This window comes from Anomalospiza imberbis, chromosome 9 (assembly GCF_031753505.1).
Source record: "Anomalospiza imberbis isolate Cuckoo-Finch-1a 21T00152 chromosome 9, ASM3175350v1, whole genome shotgun sequence".
Taxonomy (NCBI): Eukaryota; Metazoa; Chordata; class Aves; order Passeriformes; family Viduidae; genus Anomalospiza; species Anomalospiza imberbis.
The window spans coordinates 19,546,445-19,571,713 of NC_089689.1; the positions used below are offsets into that span (position 1 = coordinate 19,546,445).

The window sequence follows — 25,269 nt, forward strand, 5'->3', positions numbered from 1 at the left end:
TAAAGTTATTGGCATAATCTTTATTTTAAAGAGATCTCTGCAATTCAGTGAAAGACATTTTCTTCAGGTAGTGATTTAGAAAAAAATTTTTGTAGTAATTATTATTTTATATTCTTATGCAAATATAAAAATACTAAAAAGCTGTGACACCTTCCCAGGTCAGAACTCACTTTCTTGTTCAATTTCATTTGCAATAATTTCAGATTTATAAGTAAAAAATTTGTAGTTAAAATAAACATTTATGTACAATATAACTGGAAAACCTAACATCTAAGATTAGTTCAACATATTTTTCAGGGTCTAGGCATGCATTGTCATCCAAACTACAATTCTTTGTGACTTTACATTAGTATCTTTTGGGTTTGAACACCTTCAATATCTCTCTTGTGTTGCCATGTTAAAAAAACCCACAGACAAGAGGGGAACTCCATGGGATCTCAAGAAATCATTTAGCATATGCAAAGATCAATTAAGCACTTAGTGATACATTGTAGTCTCCAGTGCAGTCTCCAGATATTATTCAAATGCATTAATATTAATCAAAGTTAACATTTATTTCTTTCTATGCAGCTCCTATTGCAATATTATGGCATCTGAATCAAGCAGCAGCTTCCTGCTTTAAGATTTCTACTCTATCTACCTCAGTAATAACCCAGACAGAGCATATTATAACTCAAATGCAAGCAAGTCTTTCTCATCCAAAGATCTTAGTTTTCATGTTTCAGAGGAAATTTTTCCCTGAATTTGGGTTCTAAAGAAACAGGGAAACTTCTTCTCAGCTTTGCCTACAGTAAAAACAATGTCCAGGCCAAACTGCAAGAAAACTTAAGGCTTTAGGTTAATACATAGGGACAGCAGAAAACCAGGGACCTGCAGCATGAAGCAACAACTTTATAAACCTCTCTGAAGAGATAAAGTAATCCAAACTCCTTGTTGTGTATACCTAACACTTTCCAGAATACTGGTATCAAAGTGTATGTACAATAAAAACTACCTAATTTTCATAAAATTTCTGTATAAATATATCACCTTGACACTCTCCTCACAGTGATTTCTACATGTAAATTAAATGTTTTTAATTGCAGTTGTCAGAAGTTTGGGTTTACCTTCATTTCTATTAGAAATCTTCCTTTGCAAAGGAAAATCTCAGGTCAGAATACTTGTGCAGAACACTCTGAATTCACATCAGTAAAATTACTAACATTCTGGTGTATTTGCAAATCATTTTGTATTTTCAAACAGGGATTGATAAACTGCACAGTTCTCATTCCAGTCGTCCTTGCTTAGCATCACCTATTGCTCCCCATACATCAAATACAAATTCATCTGGAAATGCAAAGTCTCCAAGAGTTTCATCCAAGGCCACTGCAAATTCATCTGGGTTTTTCTTGTCTCTTCCAGCTTCCACAATTGTTGCAGCTAAAAAGCAACAAAACAAAATAATGTAATTATCATGAAAGTGACAGCTAACATAGGGCCAAGACAGTTTTGGGATGTCTATTTTCAACAGCTGGTGAGGTCAGCTGAGGGAAATGCAAAGTCTACCAGGTGAATTTAGGATTCAACAGGAAATTATGTACCTTAAGTTCGTGCTTATGCCTCTAGAAAGTGAAAAAGTTATTTCTGAAAATCTCAGCCAGGTGGGTCAAATTGTGCAGAAGGAAGAGAAAGGCTTTGCTGCTGCGCACAACAAACTGGAGCCACCAAACACCAGGAACATCTTGGTATCCAGCAGAATGAAAGCAGAGGAGTGATACAACAGAGTTAAACCGTGATATCTTGTATACCAATACTGTCCAGCATTTTCTCCTATCTACCACAAAATTATCAGAATTTATCAAGTGTCAGAGGTCACTTCCAAAACGGATACACTGGGGCTGCTGCTTAGGACTGACTCCTTAGTTGCTGTGCTCATCCCTCACCTTTTGCCACTGCAGTTTCTCAGACTCCAGGAAAACACAGAAGTCTATCCCAAACACTGGATGCTGCCAACCCATGGATATGAGAGCAAATGGAAACTGTGAGGGCTTAAACCTCTTTTGATCATGACACCTGCACCTCCATGAAGGGTGAAAAGAATCAGCACAGAAATTTCTCCTGGTTAAGCTGGGCCCGGAGAATCACTGGCAGCAAGCTACCATGGTTTGAGGGCAGAATGCTCTGTAAGACACATTCAGCACAAACAGCACTGCTGAATACAGTTTATCTTCTGAGCTGTATCTCTCCTCCACAGCCTCTCTTCACAGGAAAATGATGGTATAGTACAATAGATGAAACATCAAAGTCTGCTTCATTTTGTGATTACTTTACCACACCTGCCATAAACTGCTAGGGTCCTCCATCTTTTGTTAAACATCAAATACCTGCCACTTTCTTCATGAGCCTATCAAATTCACATGTCAAAATGAAGGATTTGATAGCTTCTAGCCTTTTCTTAGAGGAATATCCAAATGTAAAACACATAATATAGTGCCTGAGAAAGGGAAGGAAGTTTTGAAGCCACAGAAAAACATCTTTACTGGGACAGTCTGCCATTTACCACATACACTGTATTGAATCAACATGGCAAAATCTCTTTGATAAAAACAAAAATAAACATTCCCTGCTCTGAAGTTTTATAAAATTTAATTAATTTTATTTTGTTGATCTAAAATTCAGTTTAAATTTATTGACAGTTATGAACTTCTGGCAAACAGTACTTGCTGTTGTGCAAACATGTAAGAAGCTGTAAGCAAGCTTGAGCCATATTCCACACTGCAAATGTCAACAACAGGAATTCTGAGGAAACTTGATGTTTTGATTTTAACTGTGTTCAGCTGTGAGGCTCCAAACACAATCACAGTGTGTCAAACTACACAAAGCTGTACAAGGAAAATGTATGTAAATCTTGACAAATAAACTGCTGTGATGGAGACAGTTCAAGTGTACCCCAGCTTCCCAGGCACCACTAGTGGTTCTCAAGGAGCCTCCAGACTCTGCCAGAAGAAACTCTATCCCTGTTCCACTGATTCTCTCTGTGTCCCCCGTGAAGTTCCCAGGACTCTGATTCAGACTGGATGGGAAATGGGCATTACAGAGGGGACTCTTGTTCCTGGTAGTGGAACACAAGGATTTCTCCTATAACACCACTCTATATTCCCTGACAATGTGGCACAAGAAGGTACTTGCAGGAAAGCAAGCCTGGAGATAATGAAGTGAAGGGTATAACTGAAACTTCACAGATTTCTGGATATGAACTTACTTTTTATAGACACTGGGAGAAGGATGGAGAGAAAAGAGCTGTGCAAGGTGGCATAAGAGCAAACACATCAAGAGATTGTTACACCAGATAACCAGATATTTAGAAAAAGCTGCCATCAAAAGAGTAAGGATCTAGACAAGTGTTCAAGCAGGGTGGGAGTGAGGAATGTAGCCATTTATAAGATGAATTGGCCAAGAGATATGGAAGAACCATACGATACAGACAGCAGCAATAAAACAAGACAAGGCATTATATCACAGTCCAGCTGCCCTAGCTGAAGCTTCAGAACTGCACAGAGTAAACTGTCATTTACAGAAAGTGTAACTTCAAACACAAGTTCCTTTAAAGATTGACCTTCCCAGATAACTAAATAGAATCTAAAAAACTGGTTTATTATAGATTACAAAACTTGAAAACAACATCCGCTAAAAACTTAGCGGATCAACTTTCAACCCAGTCAAGCAAGAATCAGAACACGGCCGTGCTAAAGCAGCCTCAAAAAACCCTCCATTTTCATCTGTTTTGAGTAAGTCTGACCAGCACTGCAGGGCACATTTAATGTCGTGCACGTACTGACACGGGCACTCCCAGGTGCAGCGGACGGAGGGAGCCAGGCTCCGGGCAGCGCCGCGGGCGCTGTCGGCAGCGCGGTGCTGACCTCCAGCGCCGGCCCGGCCGCACTGCCGCGCTCCGCCGGCACGGCCGCGCCCAGCCTGCCGCCCTGCTGTCGGGCAGGCCAGCCCCTCTGCCAGCCCTGAACTCACCCCCGTTTCCCCAGGCAGCTGCCACGACCGCGGGACGGCGATCCCAGGGCGGCACGGCTGCGCCGAACGCGCCTGTTCGCACAGCCACATTTGCAGAATTCCCAGGGCGAATCGAAGCCCGGACTGCCAAGGCGTGCAGCAGATACTTGCCAGCCTGAAGAAAACTTTGCTGGTTCTCAGAGGGTGACAGCTTCGTGCCAAATTGGCTGCACTGCCCTCCCTTCTCCCCACTGCTTCTTGTAAGAGCTGCAGAGTAAGTGATTACAGGAATTTTATTCCAATAGAATATTCTTCCACAGTCAAAGAGCCTCAATTGTTTTCAGATTTTCCTTTTTTTCAGTTCCCTTCAGGCAGTGTTAATATCTGATTAATTTTACACAAAATGTGAAAAGTTCAGCAATCTTAAAAGTAGTGAAAGGAATTAGAAGTCTCATCAAATTTAACTGAGAAGTTAATATCAGGCTTCCCAGAAAATGAACAAAGTAATATGTTGGCTTTTCAAATATAGTTCTTTTAAAATAACCTCAAAGATCTTTCGCAAAATCCTTATTTTCACTTTTAATAGACACATGGGGCACAAGCCATGAAAGCTACCTTCTGCCTGCCATTCTTATTATTTACCTTACATAGTGGTTTTGCTACCTATATCCTATAATGTAAATTCTGAAAAAGCTTTTTTCAGAAGTTCTGACAGACGCCTCAATATTTATTTAGCTGTAATGCTCTTAGAAGTTTTGCCTTAATCAAAAGGTAACAAATATTATTGTTCTGTCCTGTCACACTACAGCAGAAAATGAAGCATGTTATTGCAGTTTCCAGTATTTAACATTACTTGGTTTAAGCTTCATGTTAAACATTGTCATATCTGGTACTCAAGAACTATTAGAAATATTTCTTCTTGTTCCTTTGTATTAAGTACTAATTCTTCTTGATTTTTTTTTTGTTTTTTGTTTGTTTTTTTGTTTAACTGGACTTGCTGCCCTTCCTTTTATCAAAAAACTCCTATCATTCTTTCAGAGTAAATGAACAGCCATAAACAATATACCCCTGGATGTATGCAATAAAATCCTTTGGGAAAGGAAGTCTGGTGACAGAAGGAGAAGAAAACAACAGATTCAGGGAAAATATCACTTCAGTTAAAGCATCTAGAGATAAAAACATCTGTTGAATATTGATGGGTTGGATTTGCAAGCCAAGAAAAAAAACTTGGGTAATAAAGGTTTCAACCTGTTAAGATATTTTGACTAGATGGTAAGTTTGAAAAATGAAGTCAAAAACAGAGAAGTAGATTTCAAATTTTTTAAACAAAGAGAGACTACGCAAGGATATTTCAGCCTGATGTCAGTGACAGAAGATTATGAAACAGACTATCTTGTGTGTGATCACATAGCATGGACAGGACAAAACAGAGGGTCAGGCCCAGCCTGCATGGGTTTAGGAAAGGCAGGTCCTGCCTGACCAACCTGATCTCCTTTTATGACCAGGTGAGCCACCCACAGGATGAGAGAAGGGCTGTGGATGTGCCTACCTGGACTTCAGTAAAGCCTTGGATACTGCTCCCCACACCTTTCTCCCAGAGAAGTTGGCAGCCCATGACTGCACCAGGGGATGTTCAGGTTGGACATCAGGAAAAATTTCTTCACTGAAAGGGTGGTTAAGCATTGAATGGGCTGCACAGGGAAGTGGTGGAGTCCCCACAGCTGGAAGTACTCAAGAAATGACTGGGTGTGACACTCAGTCTATCTTTAGTTGGCCTGATGGTGCTTGGTCAAAGGTTGGACTCGGTGATATTGGAGCTCTTTTCCAACCCTAATGCTGCTACGATACGTCATGTCTGATAATATTATAAAGAGCAACAGAAAGGAAATAATCATCCAAAAGCAGAAAAATAGAACAAAGGGGAACAAAATATTGGTGGATGAAGCCAAAAGATGCTGAAAAAAAAATGTGGACAGGAAGCCCTTTTGCCATCATTTACAATCGGTAGCATTCTGGGGGTAGATCCAGGCTTACTCCCACCCAGAAGTTTTGGGATTAAATACAGTCCATAGCAATTCAAGTCTTACTGATTTAAAAAAATAAATGCCAAAATTTTTCACTTACACTGTTTCCTGAGTCACTTCTATTAATCAAGTGCTCAAATTCCTTTACCAGAAAGCACTCATAGAATTTAGAATAATCTTTATTATCTCTCAGCTGTGTATTTATGTTTTAAAGAATGCTGAAGTCAAGCCTTGGCCCAATTTCTAATGTGCCCACGAAATAGCTGAGGAATACATTTCCAGAGCCAACTGTCCCTTCTCTGGATTACATACAGTTTTCAGTACAAAGGAATAAGGAAATAAAAAGGTAAAAATGCTTCCAAAAGCAGGTATGTAAATCTCAACAGCATTTAGATCTCTGAAGATAAAAATAATAAAACTGTGCCAGAAAAAAGTGCATGCATTTTCTTTAACAATTCCCAAGTATTTTTGTCCAGCCTAGGGATTTGTGTGTAGATTTAGTCAGCCATTCTTGAAACTGTCAAGATACTTAACCATGCAAAAATTATGGGCTTTATCTCACCTTTAATTCTGTCTGTAATTTAACATTAGTTTTTCTTTCCCTTCTTTCTGACTTATGGCTTAAAACTGGGGCACTGTTTCAGAATTCAGTCACACTATGGAAGTGTCATTTTAATGGAGATGAAAGAGTAACATTAACTGACATCCAAAGATTCTGACAAACAGAAGTGCATGGAAGTGAGCAATGATTGAGATCTTAATCACTTGTCAGCTGCACATTGTGATGACTTGCATTTTCAACTAATCTGGCTTGAGTAATGAGTGAAATTTCAAGCTAAGTGGTATTTGGCATTCTCTGAATGAATCTTTTCCTCATATTTCATTTTCATGGGTGACTGATCACATCCAGTATGTGAAAAACCGACATGTGTTAATTGAACAGATTTGTGACAGGTGATTAGCTCTCCTTTCCTAAAGAATCCTAGAGCTGTTTAATTGTTTTAAAATGGTAAAGTTGGGGGGTTTGAGTCATCACTGTTGGCTGTTGACTCTCAGATTTGAACTTCAGGATATGGCTTCAAAGGTGCAAACTAAAGCTATGAACCCTACAGTCTTTGATTTCTGACAGCTCCTCTTGGTTTCATTACTTTTGGGGAGGAAAATAACAGGTGAGAGACAAAACAGCCACCAAGCTGGGAAGAAAAGAGCCTCTCTATGAACAAAAACCTCTTCCTTCTTTGAGTGTTCTTTTAAGGCATTAGGTTTCCAAACTACATGCTGAAAGATGAAGGACACCAGATCTTTTTGGGGGGGGAAAAAATAAAGGAATTCATGGGAAAACTCTACCAGGTGCTTGGCTATTAACTCAACCATATGTGTTGAAAGCTGAACTTCTCAGTCTACTGTGCAAGAGCCATCCTGTTTACAGTACTGAGAGCCAAAAATACAGGGAACACCAGTTCCCACAGGACCGTTCCCATGGACACCAGAAGCAGAGCACCTACAGCTGCTTACTCCTGTAGGGCAAGGAGCCTGGGGACCTTGGAGGTAACCTGCAAGGAAGGACAGGAGCTTCCAGAAGCCGAGCCTGAGCCAGGACTGCAACAGCTGCAGGACAAAAACAGCTCCCAGAGGGACAGCTGGCAGGGGATGCAGAGCTTTGAAGCCTGAGCCAGACTGAGGCACAGAAGTTGCAGGAATGAGATGGGACATGGAATCCTCCCTAACCTAAACATGGCTGAGCAGCACACAGGCCTCCCAGGAGTGTATTACATGGCAGCAGCATCACATAGTAGAGTTGCTGGTAACAGAAATGTTGAGAACTTCTAGTTTCCTGGGAATTGGGAAGTTTAGATAGAACCTACAAAACAGAGGGCACGTCTGCCCTCTCTTCTATGCCGGGAAGCCCACTTCTGCCTTAGACGGAAGGACAAATATTGTTTTACCTACATTTTTTCCTGTGAGAAAACTAGTGGAATCTGCCAAACAGATGCTTGCTGGTCGGAGCACCCAACAAAGGCCTTTTGGCTATTCAGATAACCACCCTTTGTTCTCATTCCTCTGAGCTAACTGCTGCCCCTCCAGCCCTGATGCTTCCCCTCTGGAGCTTCATGCCAGACCTATTTTCTCTTCTGCTTTGCATTTTCCACTTCTCTCTCATGAAAGCTTTCTTTTCAAGATCACTTTCCATTTAGCCTATTCTTTGCTTTTTCTTGGCTGATTCTTTTAAGATATTACCATAATAATAAATACCTTCCTCTTTGTCTCTGTAGCAGGAGCTCCACAAGATCCTAGGAGGATTACACCAGCCACAGCAGGCTACAACAGCTAGCCTGCAGCTTCTTCCCACACAAATAGAAATTCCTATTTAGTTGTTGTCAGAATAACAAAGAAAAGCAACAGCCACAAGGACAAATTTGGTGCATTTTTAAGGAACTTATGACACTGGGGTTAAGTAGTTTCACTATAAATCAATGATTCTTATAACTAGTAAATATTCTGTAAGTTTTCTCATGTTCATCAGAACACAAGTTTTAGAGATTTTGATAAATTTGTGTAATTATTCTGTCAGTTCCCTTGCTAAATAGTTGCTTCTTCACTGATGAAGATCTCAGGTTCAAACCTTAGCAATCAACTTTGATGGGTCTATGCCAAGGGGCAAAAAAGCAAACAAACATACTTATCCTTAAGAATCCTTAACCATGGCACACACAAGATCCACTAGAAAATATATGCCAGAAAGAATACAGTGGTGACAGTTATGGCAAACAACTAAAAAATTCATGCAACAGTGTATAGCTAATGTGCAGAAAGAATAGAGGATTGATTGAGTAATTACATAATAAGGATTGAAGTGGGAGGGAGATTCTTTTATCAGAAAAACACATTTGTAGAAACACAGGCAAGTTTTTGAGACTGCAGGCTGGACAAATTTTGCTTCACTTACATCCAGAGACTAAAGTAATCAATAAATGTTAGACTAGAGAAAATGATAAATTATTTAATCTTGTAGTAATGTATCTGCTAAAAACTCACCTAATTCAATATCTCTTATGCCCATGTATGTTTCAAGCAGCTCATCCACTTTTTTAATTGCTTTTTCTTCAACTTCAGTTGGCTTTGTTGGAATAAAGGGAGAGAAGAGTAAAAGTATGATTATATCCATGCAGATTTCAAAATAACCAGCAATGTGCCAGTGATTATCCTTACTCCCATCTTGGCAACCTAGACTTACAAAATCTACAGATAAAACACACTATTCCACTCTCTTTCCCTCTTCTCACAAACATGAGCTTTCCTCCTAATATCAAGCCACACAGCTCACACATTCAAACTGAACAGGGGCCTTATATCTCCTAACAATAGAGATCTCCATCAAATCGTCATCAGCTTTAGAAGAGCCCAGAATAAATAATATTTATTCACCAAACTCTAATCCTGGCTTTGCACAAATTCATGTCAATGTATCTAATTAGCCTCTCCTAACAACAACCCTTACACCAACCCCATAGAATTCAGTGTCAGAAATGGAACAAATTCTTCACAACCATCTCAACTCTCTATTCCCTCCCTCCCCTCTTTTCAGCACCCCTTGGTCTAATCTAAATTCATCCATGTAATCCATGACATCTAAATATAGGTTCTGTGCTTCCAGGTTCTTCAGCCCCATCCTATCCCTGCTAGTCGTCAACTTCAGTTGTTCTCTTTAGTCCCACAAGCTTTGTAACATCCAATTTTTCCTTCCTACTTATCAGCCTTGGGGAAGAATAAATCAGAAGCTGGTTGATTAAACTACTGAAGGGCATATACCACACCATACCATTTCCTCCACAGTAGCAGGGCCTTTGGCTCTCAGGCGAAGTGTTTCTCTCCCTTTGGAGATTTTAGCCTCTGAGAGAGTTCTGCCTTTGGACCTTGGTTCCAGCTTTTCTAAAGACAAAAAAGAAATCCAACAAAAATAAAATACCAAACAAAACTATGTATAGAGTACAACAGAATATGAGGTATCTGTTTTGGTTATTACAGTATCTTCACATTTAGTCTGATCGAGATCTAGACTACATAAAAATCTAATTATAAATTAACTATTCTAAGTATAGCTTTGCTGACAATTTCTTGTCTTTGAATTGTAATATCTGCTCAGCTGCACTGAGGCTAGGACTTCCATTGACCAATATATCTAAGTAGGCCAAAGGCATTCAGTTCATATATGTCCCTTGTGTAATTTTATTTCCCTATTCTAGAGAGAAGTATTTATTCCTTTATATTAGATAATGGCTGAAGTCACCAGGCAGCTGCTGATTTATCCGGGTCTTTACAGACAGAACAAATAGCAGGTTTAGCATTGCAACGTTTCTATCTTTCTCTGATGCAATGGTGCAAACACTCCTGCTAAGCAAGTGATGATGAGCCACATAGAGCTGAGCTAACAATCTGCTTATCGGCCCTCACAGAGGTGAAGTGGCCAGGAGCCGATCTGCAGGAGGTTTTCCACTGGTTTCACCAAAATTATTTCACACCTGATAAAACTCTACAAAGAGTATCTGGTTTACAGGAAGTTTCCTTTACCTGAATTCAGCCTTTCTGTTTCATCCTGGGTAAGAGCACTCCAGTTAGTAGATGGAGCACAGAATAATTTGTGTTTCTTGTTCCAGGTTGCAATTTTACATTCAAGAGTGGCAAGGCTTTAATTTATTTACTGGCATGTGAGTTACATAGTGAATCTAGAAAGATTCCAGAATGAGAGGAGACAATTTTGCAGAACTGCTTTTAATTGTCCTGTTATCTCCAACAAATTATTCCTCCTCTTAATAGCAGGTCTTTCTAATAAGCTCCTCTTGAAGGCCATACTTTAACATATTATATTAATTTTGGTCAGATAGATTTCATCTCATCATTCTTGCATAAATTGACACAAATCTAGATTATTATGCTGAACAGTATGCTTGAAAAGTAAATTTTGTTAGCTTTCATTATACAAGTAGGTACGTCACAGTGTGTTACAGATACACTTAGGATCAACACTTTTTCTTAATCCTTTTATTGCTTCAAGGACAGTTTAAAACTGTCATTACTGTCAAGATTGTCATTATTTCTGCTAGACTTGTTTCAAAAAGTCATTCCTGATAAAAAAGCCCATATTTTTCAAATTCTATCATCATTATCACCTTAAAACTCATGATTTGACATACCTTTCTTTGCAGTAGTTTAGACCAAAACACTCTGGCTATCACAGAAACTATTTTTCATTTCACATCATTAAAACGCAGAGTTTGTGTTATGCTGTGTTTACTTTGTTTCTATTCATATTTCACAATTCACAGATGCTTGTGACTGGTACAAATCTTTAGTTCTGTGCTACAAGCCTTGCCTAGAAGAGCTGAGACAGCCTGTGTGTACATGGTAGAAGGATGTCCAACCAGGAAATTATGCTTATTTCACATTCCGCTGAGAGGAAGAAAAATAAAAATAATTTCACACAGAGGCTTGTCTCTTATTTCTGTACCCTCACCAAATACTGATGAAATTAACAGGAATTCAGCACCTACTTGTCCAGCAGGATCTGGATTTTGTCTGTCATCTCCTCTGGGGCTATTCTTAGTGCTTAAGCTGCAGCTGAAGCATTATCTTTGTGCCTGAAGCCTAACTTTACCTAAGGCGACAGGCAGAACGTTTTAACCTACTGAGCACTGCAACTTGCAAGTTAATTTCTGTAGGGTAAAAAAATAACATCTTCCAAAACTCTGTCCACAAAGCTCAGGCTGCCTCTTAAATCAATGGCAGAAAAAAGGTATTGCCATGAAATGAGTGCATTTCCTCCTCTACATCACAGGCAGACTAAAAGGTATCGTAGCCACCCAACTAAAGTAAAAACTACTTAATTATGGCTGAAGTTATCAATCAAATGCTGATTTACCCTGCTCTTTACAAACAGACCCTGTAACACTTATAGCATTGAACACAAATTATAGGCCCATATTAAAAAAAGGTATTGCTGCATTACTAATTGTAATGGACAACATATGCAATTCTTTAGCATAATGTATAACATACACATTTACTTAACAGCAGTACCAGCTTACATACAAACACATTAGAGACCAACTCATAACTCCCATTCTTCACAGAAGCACCAAAAGCAAAAAAAAAAATCTTAGCATTTCTCTCATTTTCAATTTCTGCTGCTATTCTGACACCAAGTGTCAAGACTGGTGTATGACAGCAGCTGTAAACTAATAACACATTAAAAAATTGAAAAATAAACATTAAAAAGTTTTGCTGGTGTAGTGAAGACAGTGATATTGAATTGACTGTTATTGCAGGTGTGCAGAAGGCCTCATAGAAATTTATGATTTAGCACTATTTTGAAATTTTTATTACAGGAAAATGCTACATGGTGTGGGGAGAGGATCCAAAAAATGAGATAATAAAAATTGTAACTCAGTCTCTATTTTGACTGCCTGAGCAAAACTTCCCATTTTTGTTTGTTTTCTACATTGATAGATTTAATATATACAAGAATTAGCAGTAGGTATGCATTCCTCCTATTTAAGCAGCACTTGCTCAGAGCATGCAGGTGGCAAGCAAAGACAGAGCTTTGCAATTTTGCTTTCTTCCAATTCTGAGTACACCTGCTGCATGACTGGAGATCCACAAAAAGGCTGGGGAGGGAGAGAGGGAGAACAAGCATGCTGGCAGCAAAGGAGGTGCTCTGGGGAATCCCAGGCAGTGCTTGCTGCAGACTCGCTCTGCATAAGAGAGCACAGACCCCAGTAAAGGGTACAGGAATAGAAAAGTCTGACACAGAGCAACAGGGATTATGTAACAATAGAGGAAAAAAGGAGTTTTGAGGATCAGGACATAGTGAAGTGATCCATGCTTTAAAACTGTACCTATGAAACAATTCCTGTTCTAATTTTGGAACATCGTGTAGTGGCAAAAGAGACTGACTAAGGCTCAGGTGAGGTAACCCACGCCAGGATGACTGCTGGAGAAAGCAAGATGGAAGCAAATCCATTCCTAAAACTTCCACTTCAAAGAAAAAAACTAAATGTACTTTCTTGCAGTGGTTATGTTACCACAGATGGACATCTGGCTGCATTCTGAAAACAGTGTAATGCAATGATGGGATTTTACTATGAAGGTCTTTTACTGAACAAGGTGGACAGTCAGGTCACTCACCAAATGCTTTCAAAGGCTCTACCAACTCCAGCTTAAACTTCTGACCTTTCTCCAGATCTTTTAGCATTTTGGCAACTTCATAATGCCGACACTCTGACACATTTTTCCCATTTATGGTCTCTATGTGATCACCCACGCAGACGGTTTTGGTTTGGTCCATAATGCTGCCTTCTTTGATTCGCTGTTGTTTGAAAAAAAAAAAAAAAAACACCACCAGAATTAGAAATTTCATTAAAAGGTGATCGTTTTTAAGAGGTGACACCACCGAGTTTCAAGGATGTCAGTTAACAATATCAATACTACTGAGCTTATTATTACAGCAGTGTGTTTTGTCTATAAGACTATCATAAAGCATATTTTGAAAAGCATTATTTTTCAAACAAAGTATTTTAATAAGCATTGAATATACACTCAGACAAAAAAAAGAACACAACCACACTTTAGAAATAAAGAGTTCGGAATAACCTAATATTTTTGTGCTTCAAAACTGATCACAGGCATCTCAGTAATGTGAATGGTTATTCAAGGTTTTGAATAACCTTGTTTTTTATCCTATTTAATACCTTGACAAGCACAGGAATAGAATTTTTCTCAAGTATGGTCCAGGGAGTTAGTAAAAAATTACACACTGTAAAGGGCTGATCTTAATAAGACCCATCCCCAGTGCTGAAACTACTATTTCACTCATCAAGCTATACAGCTGTATATTAAAGGATATCCTCTGAAATAATAAAGAATAAGAAAATCTTTTAACTGCTATCTCATGGAAAACACAAATTGTCTAAAGGTCATAACAGAAGGTACAGCTCTTATGAAGTGTAATTTTAAAAATATGTGGAAAAACCTTTAAAATATCTCTATGATTTATCACACTTTAAATTTCAGTGATTCTGTTTATTATTGTTACATACTGTCATAATTTTTCCATCATGTGCATACATCACATAAGCCGTTATTATATGGCTACTGAATAGAAATAGTAAAATATTAAAACAGTAAAATAGCTTTTATTTTGCAGATACAAATTTCATTCTAACGTGTTCCTGAATAACAGTCTTTTCAACAAAGACTGCCGTTCAGGCTAACTTTGCTGAGATAACAGTGAGACAAGGCAGATGAACACGTTGCCACCGCCCACTGTAGCAGCCAGCCTGGCTGCGCAATCCTCCAGGAGCTGCTCCCAGCCCTGCGCATGTCTGAGCCCACACTTGTGCCTCCACCTGAGAGTCAGTGGGAAGTGTGAGTGCTCGCTGGCATACAGTGCACTGCAATCATTTTAAGCTTCAGGCTGAGTTTAACTCTTTCTAGCACCAAACAGAAGCCTCGTGGTGAATGTGGACGTGGGTATTGTACACACCAGAAACCAAATGTGCCAAATGCGTTCCTGCTACCAGCACTCAAACCCTGTCCCACCTGGCTTCAATCAAAGTTTAGTCTACATGTTGAATATTCATTTAGCTTTTCTTCTGCACTTGGATCCCAACACTAAAACTGTTTAAATAATATTCACTGGCTGTTATTTGTTTCACTTCTTATCACCACTCCAAGTTAACTGACTAAGACAATCCAGCTACATTGTCACAGTAATTAAGATGCAATTGCCTGTATTTCAAGTGCTCTACAGTCCATTGAGAAACTATGAGGATCTATATTTCCTATGCAATGTCTACTCCATTTGATAATGTCTCCTTGTACACCACTCAGTCATACTTCAACTTCTACTGCTGTTCTTTGAATGCTAATTTGACTCCATAATGCTTTCTCCCACCTGCCTGTGTACCCCAAAAACAAATCTGTGAAAGCAGAACGACACCAGGTTTTGGTCTTAGTAATGCAAAATGAGATTAAATTTCATAGGAAAAAAACCCTGCAGTTCAGTGTCAGGTTTAAAATTGGTTGGGTTACCATATCAAACCTAGAAACCTCCCTGTTATTCAAAAAGCAGTAAAATAACTACAACCCATAGCAACCTTCAACAACCCACCAATCAGTAAATTTAGTATTAATTTTTAATTAAGAATGTGACATAGTTACAAATTTTTAAGGACAATATATGTATATAAGCAAAAATTATTCTATAAAACTTTAGAGATAGTCTCTGCTTAGTCATTTATCTAGACAACAAGATTAAAAAAAGATGCAGCTTTTACTTTCGTATATGTGTTTTCTGTGCTGATTTAAAAGATTCATTAGCTAAATATGCAACAACAACAAACAAAGTTTGCTCCTGGAAACGCCTTAAAATTGATGCATTCCCATGAAGACCACACCATTTTCATTACAATGCTTATTATTAGACCAGAACAAGATAAAATAATATATATTTGCTCAGAGGACTTTTACACAATTTACTGGAAATTGCGGCTTGTCTGGCTAATGTTGTGAGGGTTTTCCAGTGTGCTCCAATTGTGCAGTAGTCTATGTGAGGGCTGTTCTCTCTGCCTGTTACCAAGCAAGCACAAAGGGAGTGTCACTGCCCAGGGCTGCACTCGTGAACACTGCTCACTGAAGCACTGCTTTCAATGCCTTCTTTTAAAGTGCCACGTAAGCAGCAGCACGACTGAATGTTATGGGCTGTATAGATGACACCTCTAGAAAGTCACTGTTCTTTGTCTATAAACATAAAAGTTAGGCTACGATTTTGCCAAAATGCTTAGTGAAACCTTCACTGCATCTCGACTTTCACAAGCATGACCTCAGTCACATTTTTCCACAGCAAAGACAAGGAAACCGATTTCTAAACCATGTCTTGTTTTATAGTCATGGTAGCTAAGGAATGAACAGAAAATACAACCTCTCCATACAAGAAGCTCTGTTTACAATGAGAACAGCAACTGGGGCAGCAGTAATCAAAGATAATTGCTAATGCCTCACTAATAATGGATAATTGGAGTATATTAAAGAATCTCAAAAAGGCAGAAAATGTGATTAAGGTTCCTAATACCTAGGCTAGCAAGAAGGGCAACATCATTTCCTCAGCCTCTTCTTGTCTCAAAACATACTGCCTCTAGCTCATATAGAAGAGGAGAAGGAAAGTAATTATGATTAATATACTCAGTATGTTACTGCCCATACTTGCTACTCAAGTTCATTGTGGTAAATTGTGTTAATCCATATCCTTGAAATTCACCCTATCTAAGGCAACAATACTGGAAAGCTGAAAAACCACTATACTTGCCCCTACTCTTGTACAGCACAAAGGCTTCTGCCCTGGGAACAGCCAAAGACTGAAAGAACATGATCTCATTATCACATGTGTAACAGAAGTTCTATAAGCATCTAATAAATGACATCAGAATATCAGTTTAAAACAGGAGGGGGCAGATGCAAGCAGTATCTAACACCTACCACCTCAGGGTAGCTCAGGAGATACAATGGTCTCATTGTAAAGCTGATACACGTTACAGAAGCAATGAACAAATGAACTGATTTTGAATGACATGCAGTACAGATTAGTTGAACTAATTTTGAATTATGTACCTAAAGAAAAGCAACTTTATTCTTCACTTACCATATATATGATAATAAAAGATTTTATAGTTCTAAAGGATCATTTAACCAATAATTAACCTATTATAGTAACAGAAGCTTCTATAGAACAAAGTATTTCACTGGTAATCAAGTTTACCTTTATAAAGGCACAGCCAGTTCCATTGTCTGTAATGGTAAGTCCCAGCATATCATCAGTTTTAAGGATTTCCACTTCTTTTCGCTGTCCTTTCACATGGGCAAATATGAAATCTTCAAGGCCAATTTGTGCACCTAAGAGCTTGTCCATATCAACTTTATGAGTATTCAAAGTGCAAAACATGATCTGTGCAGAAGGAAAGCAAACACATTAACAGTGTATTGGGTTTGGTGAGCTTGATAGGAAGTTAAAATGAGAGTACAGTTCAGGCCCCTGTGACAGGTCCATGGCTAAAATGATCCCCCTTTTTCTCCAGCTACACCAGGAGAAGGAATAGTCTCCATCCACACAAAACAGAAAGCATCAGGAGCTCGAATTGCAGGTGAGAGCTGGCAGGGAACATAGGAAAGGGACCTCCCTGTGTGAGCAGCCTCTCAAGGCCTGTCTCAGCACACCAGCCCTAAGAGAGGCATCTTGAGCTGGTACAGCTTGCACCAGAGGTCAGAGGAAGCAAACTGAAGAGCCATCACCATCTTGTGCTTCATCATTCACCCACCTCAAATTCCACCCGATTCAAAGATCACTAGGGAGTACTTTAAAACTTGATTAGCTGAAAGCAGTTTAATGGGAAAAAAATAGAGCCTATCAAAACAAAAGAGTCATGAGAGAGCATGAAATGCTTTGTATTGCTCCATGTGTTCCCTCATTAGCTCGGAGCACGTTGTCTCCAATGGGCTTGCTTAGTTCTTACCCTTCCCCAGCATGAGCTGGGGTCATCCCTGTTCCAGTAAAAGCAAGTCTTAATAAAAAGGTCAAATTACTTATTTTTAAGTCAGCTTTTCTGAGGGATTTCCATTCAGCACTGGATATCAGGCAGTCCTTTTTCTCCCTACATTTACACCAGTTCTTCAGCAGGGAAGATTCTTGTCCTGGGCATAGGCAGGGTGAGAGCGATCCATCTGTACTGCCTGGGAACAGAGATGCTTTTGCATGAAGGAATATGGCCAAGCCCAGCACACCCATCACAGCTACAGTAATGACACATGCCCAAGCCTTTCCCAGCTGCAGCAAGAGAGGAGTGAGGGCCAAGGCAACCCCAGCTTCCTCCTGGGCAGCACGGAGAGCACGGGGCAGCAGCCAAACCAGAGAAACTGTGCTCCAAGAGAAACTTGGGGAAGCCCTAAAATCTACTTCACTGAGGCAAAGACATGGGTTTTCCACACCAGAACACTACACATTCCTTTTCTTTCCTTCTGGCATCACTGGATGAAAACAGAAAAATTGAAATGAAAGTCACCAACCTCTTTAAATTGATTCCAGGTCAAACAAAGTGTGGATACTTTTACTAATGTATTTCACAGAGAGCAGTCAAGTTTCTGGAGCTTTCTAGGACTTAGATTCTGTAACTATGGAGATTTTAATCTTAAAAGACTGAAAGTTAATATATTGTGTTTCTTGACAGACGTCTTGCTTAGTTGTTGTTTTTAAAAACAAATGAAACCCCCCCCCCCACCAAACAGCCTTACTTCAATGCTTACTTGCTTATCTCATCTAATCCATCAAACATCCACTGCAATCTAACACCTATTTAACAATGAAAGTCGTAACAGCACACCCTTAACAGATATTAGTTTTATTTGCTCGGGTAATGTAAAGATTTTCAGTTAAATAATACTCTAGATAAAACAACACCTGGAGAAATGAATCTGGTTTTAAGTAGAAAATTGACTATAATAATAATGATAATAATCTCTAAGGACAAGCTCTTTTTTAAAACCAAAAAATTAAAACATATTATATCAAGTTCACATACACATTTTCAGCTCTCTCAAGCTACATAACTTTGCCAGTTTAAAATGGTAAGTCAGTTCTCTGTTCATTGTTCCTGCAATGAATAACAAGCACTGTCTTTACATTTTAGACATTAGCATCCTTCATCTGACCTTGTCAAACAGACAATCTAGTAAATACTGTCACACCTTTCAACAGATAAAATTGGCCACAGAGCAGAAATGTGATATTTAGAAACTTGATCCAGAGTTTCTCTTTATAGATCTTCATCTGGATGGCATTCCTACTACAGCCTATAAGTCTGCAGAATTTTTTGTGAGTCAGTTCTGTGCTAACCACAAGGCTGAGAGAGCATCAGCTAGTCAAAAATAAAACTTAAATCATACTTCATCCTCTTTAGTGAACAACTGAACAACTGCTTTTTCTCAGAACAGATATATGCAAAGAGTAATGTACTAAAGATGTAACTACCCAGAAAGATATACCATTACACCATCTACCAGTTAGAGCACAGCTTTATTTGTATACACCTGAACCTATTGATTCAAAAATGGTATTTTTCATAGATTTTACATAAGTTTAATATTGGTACCTAATGCCAGATTATATACTTGAATACTTAAACAACAGGTTCCACCCACTCAAACTTTTGCATATGTTTAATAGTAATTTTCTTATTCAAAAATGAAACCAGACAAAAAATTCCATGTGCAATTTTCATGGTTAAGTCTTTTCTGTCCTTACCCTAAACCTTCATAGGCATTTGGTCTCTAACTCAGTATACCAGTGCTGTGAATATTTCATGCCAACTTTAGCAAGATATTATAAATCAGAACTGTTACATCAGTCACAAAGTATCTAGGATACCTCCTTCACCAAAAGTTATCTTCTGCAGCACTCAGAAGAAGGAAATTCCATGTCACTGGACACTAGGGGCTTATGCACAACTTTATAAAGCAGATTTATCCAATAAGATTACTAACAGATGATTCCTTGCATCCATATTTTCAACTGGAAGTGACCACATTAGCCAACAAAACCAGGGCTATATAAAGAAATATAAATATATGTGCTATATAAAGAAATGGTATTAGCTAAGAAAAAGAGGGTTACATTACATGTTATATAAAGTATATATGCAGTACCATATTGCATGTTCTATACATTAATTGTACTCTCATCTTCCATATTGAGCTGACACCTTGAGAAGAACTCAATAATAAGTTGATTGATAGATTACATACTCAGAAGCTATTGAAAATGTATTAAAAATCTCAGATAACTTTACAGAGATCATAATCACTTTCTGTTTAAGAGGCAGGGAACTGGGAATTTTAATTCTGAGCAAGATGTAACACCCACTGACATATTTCCCTATATATGTAGAGGTCATCATATCAAGAAATCACCAACACATTTTCTAGGTATCTTACTCGCTTTACCTTCCCCGAGGAAAATGTGGGAGCCTTGACCAGCTTCAGCAACTGGAAGAGTAACCAGCTCCTCCAAGTTCTGGTGAGCTTTCGGTACTGTCAGGTATTCTGCCTGATCAATACATTCAATGGCTTATAAAATAAGCATTCAGTGTTTTGCTGTTTGTTTTGAGACTTGGATGGTGGTTTTTATGTTTGGGTTTTGGTTTTTTTGTACACAAGTGGTACAGTGTAATACAGTGTTCACAAGTAATTAGAGTGTAAGTTCTTCCATCCAATTATTTCCACACTAGTATTTTAAATACTTTCAACCAAAGTACTGGAAAAGACACAGCAAGTATCACATGCAATACGGGTGTGACATTTAAGCACTGCTTAGGGAAACAGCAAGCAAACAATTCTTGCCATAGGGTTGGGAGGAGGTGTTTTGTAGGGAGTGCTAAGTTTGCTCATTTAAAGTATTCAATCTGTAGGCGTGATTGTGAGCAATTTGTTTCAACAGATAAGCGTAACAATAAAACTTCCAACATTTTGGTGATGAGGATTTCACAAGCTGACCCTTTTCTCTAAAACACACTTTAGATTTTTTATTGTTAAAAGGACAGTTTTGCTCAGAAACACAAGTTGCAGCAGTGGCTTATTTGTCATCAGTTTTTCATAAAACTTTAAACTGAACAGGTTTAAATCAAATACTTCTATGAAAGTTTAATGTGGCACAGCCTCACCGTATACTTGACTGTTTAGCATGAGGAGGCAAGGCCTGTGAACAACAGCCCACACAAAGGCTCAGCAGCTGGACTCTTGCTAATGGAAGAAAAAGAGGGAGCTGCATTTCTTCCAGAAAGGTCTCTCTTCTCCAGAATTATCCTTGTGATGCAAAATTCCTTCCACTGTGAAAGAAACCCCAACCTCCAAGGGCTCTGGACAAACACAGCCATCGAGCATTAAGTTTAGTTCACCAGCCCCACCACATTTCATCTTTCAAAGCAAACAAAATAATCAAAAGGCAAATTGCAAGTAGGCAAACCAAAAGTCCACACAGCCTCTATAGGTTACCATTCTCTTCTCGTCTGATCAAGAAATAGCCCAGCTACAGCTGGACTTTAATATCCACATTCTCAGTGCCCGATTAGCTACTCTGAATACTTTAAAGCCCTACCATGTGCTCTCACAGGAGCACACCACCACCAAATGCCTGAACAGACCCACATTGTCCTTCAGTCAGTGCTCTTTATTTATCATACAGGCTGCACTCAGCACTTTCACCCTTAGGAGAACATTCCTTGCTACCTTCCCAATAGAGTGGAGTAGTAATCCTAAAAGGCCAAAGCTACACATATATACTTTTTCCAACTATTTTTCCTACTTCAACCTCCACAGAAAAAAACAGGGGAAGATATTTCTATTATTTATGCAAGTAGAAACATACACGTAACTGTGTGTGGGCTGTGTTGTTAGTTAAGAGTTGCATCTATCTATCTATATTATTTTAGCTCTGTGCTTTCTTGTTGGAAGCTTGTTGAAATAATCAAGTTAAAAGTCAAGAACAATGTCATGTACCTTAAACAACACTCATAATAATGATGCTGGAAATGATGAAACTTACTTTTTTTATGTAACTTTAGTCAGGGGTTTGTTCTCCTTCGCCCAGAAGGAGGGGAATTGAAGTTTCTCTTTACAAGACTCCACCGGGATTTAAAATTTTAACATTCACGGATTGGGAGTAGCCAGAAGATACATAGGAGATACAAGAATATTATCATCCATTACCCCCCAGCATCACTCCCTGGCGGCCTGAGACACCTGGTCTGGGAAAAGACTGATAAGACAACTGAAGAATGAGGATCAATAACTAATAGGAGATCGAATACTAAGAATTGCCTAATTTAAGACCATTGAACAAGAACTTCTTTGGGTTTTGTCTGTATTTCTTTTTCCTGCAGTTTCGGTGACAATGACACAGGCAATGTATTGCTAGAAGCCATTTTCACTCCTGCTCCCTGGGGAAAGAACAGCCACATTGGGCAGAGAAAAGCAGGAGTGCTGGACATTGTAAAAGTCAGAGAGGTAGGCAGAAAGGGAGGCTTCTGCCTACCCCTCAGCTCAAAAGGGCTAAGAGATATATAAAATAGCTACAAGAAAGGATGAGTACAGGAAAAGCCTCAGAAAGCAGCTGTTATGTCTCACTCCTTCACAGATACCCAGCAAAGATCCCCTTTGAAGCAATACCCATCCTGTCCCCATCCCACCCTACTCACGATCCAGGTCTTTACAGACATTTCTGTCAGTGTCTGTCCAACAAATACTGTGTTTTATATAATCTTCTCTCTGTCACTGTTGGCAGTCAATCACAGAACCTGGAATGGATTCTCCAGCAGAAACTAAACTCAGCTGGTCCTGGGAGGTGTGATCCAAAGAGGAAAAGAAGTGCAAAATCGTATTAAAACACTTAGGCAGGAATTTATCCAAGAATCCATACTCCTGCCTACCCTGCAGTAAACTCATGTATCATTAAATGTATTCACTTCTGCAAAAGGTATCTGAATGCTCTTTACACAGAGCTCTTCCCCTCCACTCCCCCCCACTATTTTCCAGCTCAGCCACTCCAGGGTGGAGATCTCTGTGATAGGACCTGTTTCCAAAGGCAGTCACATGTGGGTATCACGCTGCCCACAGGCTTCAGCAGAGCTGGGTCACTGAAACTTTCCTAGACAGGTAACACCTACAAATGGCATTTGAGTACCTAAGCGTCCTTCAGTTTGCTAAGATGTAGCTTCTGGCATTATTCTTTATGCCAAATTATCTGTCCAAAAGCAGTTTTAATGAATAGATAATACCATTTAAAATAAATTCTAATAAATCCACATTTCTTGGCTGTTCGCTGATCTATCCTGTCTCTATGCAAAACTCTGTTGCATGGCTCTCTGGTCTGAATTCTTCACTCTGTTATGCCACCTTTACACCAGGAAATATTTTTTTTCACTATTTTCATGTCACACAACTTTCTCAAAGCCAACTGAATTTCTGGAGTAAAAGATTTTAAGTTCAGTGCCTCCAGCAATAATTCTCTATCCATTTTTATCAATATCCACATTAAAAAAAAAAAAAAAAAAAAGGAATGGAACATTAGGGAGAAAAAGAAAATAAGATACTTCTCCAGTCTGGCACAAGGCTGGCAATATATGCCCATGATATGTGGTGCTTCCTCTAAAGCCTCTGAGGGTGTCAGATTATACATCTAGCAGGAGAAACAGGAGCACACCATTCATACAAAATTAAATTTCTCTGGGAAAGCTATTCTTTCTCAAGTCAGTGGAGCCAAAAGTTCAACAGTGAAAGAAAGAAAACTAAAATAGAAGACAATCTGGTAATTATGAGAACTTGAGAATACAAGGTATAACTGAGATGGAACAGAACAAAAGGGGAACAGCAGCTCAGGATGAAAAGAAAACAAAGGAGCAGAAGGTCAGAAAGCAGCTGGGAAGGTCTGGGACACTGATGCATTGCCTCTTAATTACTTAATGCAACAGTGACTGGTTGAACTGTATTCACTGCTACTGCCACTTTCCCTTTACAATTTACTATTTGAAATGCCATGTCAGGCCACAGCAAACTCAGAACAAAGCCTGTGGTAGTAGTAGTCTTTACAACTTTTTAAGAAGTCATCTACAAAGCAGAAAACAAGTAAAGCTGTACAGCCACACGTAGGCATAATGAAATGTTAGCCCTCTGTTTCAACTTGCCACTCAGAGGTTAAGGTTCAAAGAACCACATAGGAAGAACTTGATATGGCCCCTACCTTTTAACTAAGAGAAAACAATGCATCTACAAACACAAATGAATCATTATCCAAACAAATGTTTAGAACATGGCTCAGAAAAAAAAAGATCAAAAAGGCAGCAGAGCTTAAAAAGGAACCCTGTTACACACTTAAATTTAACTCCATTTGAACAGTGAGCGTTTTAAAAATAATTACCTGATAAAGCAGAAAACTTTCCAAACATCACTTTCGGATGAAATTTTAAAATGTAGTACGATTCAGGGCATTCATACCATATACCCTCCCCTTCCAACGCCTTTATTCCGGGTATTTAGCTTCATAAATCTGTCGTCCCTTTTTTAACTGGAATGAAGCAGTGCCTGCGAGCTGTGTCTAACAGCAGCTGGCAACAGGTTAACCGAGGCACTGGAGTTTTAACCGAGGCACTGGAGTTTTGCTCAAGAGGACCATTGTTTCTACCATGTAAGAGTTAAACGCAGTCACACTTATGTCTTTTCCCGCACGGTAACGCTCATTTGGAACAGCAAAGGGAGTTTTTTCTCCCACGAGCTGTAAAGTAGGCATGTCCTCACAAGCCCGTGAGAGAGGACGGGGCAGGGCGGCTGGGAACGGCCCCGGGGCCCTTTGGCGCCCCCGGAGGCCCGGCGGGACGCGGCCGCGGCGCTGCCGGCCCTACCTGGGCGGGGTGGAGGCCGAACGCCTCTCCGATCCGCGCGTACAGCTCGCGGGCGCTGCCGAAGCCCTCCACGCGGCCCGTGGGGCTGCCGTGCGCCAGCTGCGTGTGGAACTGCAGCCGCGACGCGCTGGCCGACGGCGCCGGGGCGGCCGCGGGGGCCGGGGCCGCCGCCTCGCTCTCCACCAGCTTGAAGGTCTCCTTGGACTTGTCCTTCTTCTTGCTCCTCAGCCCCAGCGGCATCTTCCGCGCCGGCCCCGGGCTCCTGCGGCCGCCGCCGCCCGCGCTGGACTCTGCCCCCGGCGCGGCGCCGCCCCGGCCCCGCGGCCATCGCTGCCGCCAGGTGCGGCCCGGCCCCGCCCCGGCCCCGCCCCGGCCCGGCCGCCGCCGCCGCCCGACCCCCGCCCGGGCAGCTCGGGGCCATCGGCGCTGCCCTGCCTGCGCTCAGACCGCTCCTGCCTCCGCCCTGCGGGGTCCTTTGCCGACCTTCCACGCACTCGTTCAGGAATTTCTGCTAATAGCGATGTACTGAATACCGACTACTATAGACTGACATCCAGCATAAAAAAGAAAACCTGAAGTATACAAGGACTTCAGGCTACTCTTTCTCATTTATCACAGACTATAAATCTCCAAGGGTTCATAAAGCAACAGTAACAAAATCAAAGTTTAAGAGACTTCCTATTGTACTGGACAACTCTGAAATACTGAGATTTAACACAGAAAATACGCTTTTGAAGTATTTGTAACATTTAACGAATTCAAAATGTTTC

At 39.9% G+C, this 25,269-nt stretch overlaps 1 protein-coding gene across 2 annotated transcripts; it reads right to left on the reverse strand.

The window, feature by feature from the left end:
* GIPC2 (GIPC PDZ domain containing family member 2) lies at window positions 1–24,817 on the reverse strand. Of its 2 annotated transcripts, none has more exons than XM_068200019.1 (6): window positions 24,500–24,817; window positions 16,819–17,004; window positions 13,191–13,371; window positions 9,829–9,938; window positions 9,045–9,126; window positions 1–1,419 (listed from the first exon to the last, which is right to left on the reverse strand). In XM_068200019.1, the coding sequence occupies exons 1-6, from the start codon at window positions 24,737–24,739 to the stop codon at window positions 1,265–1,267; spliced, it is 954 nt and encodes a 317-aa protein (XP_068056120.1). In that variant the 5' UTR covers window positions 24,740–24,817; the 3' UTR covers window positions 1–1,264. The 2 variants fall into 2 exon arrangements, with proteins under 2 accessions (XP_068056120.1, XP_068056121.1); XM_068200020.1 differs by lacking the exon at window positions 24,500–24,817 and adding an exon at window positions 24,019–24,137.
* Window positions 24,818–25,269: the final 452 nt, after the last annotated feature.

What these genes read in the sequence shown, in the direction of transcription:
- GIPC2 (XM_068200019.1), bottom strand. Translation starts at nt 24,739, where the DNA reads ATGCCGCTGGGGCTGAGGAGCAAGAAGAAGGACAAGTCCAAGGAGACC. An exon ending in CTGGCTGTGCCTTTATAAAG is followed by an intron (nt 13,372 to 16,818) that starts GTAAACTTGATT and finishes TTCAAACAACAG; the next exon opens with CGAATCAAAGAAGGCAGCAT. An exon ending in AGAGCCTTTGAAAGCATTTG is followed by an intron (nt 9,939 to 13,190) that starts GTGAGTGACCTG and finishes TTTTGTCTTTAG; the next exon opens with AAAAGCTGGAACCAAGGTCC.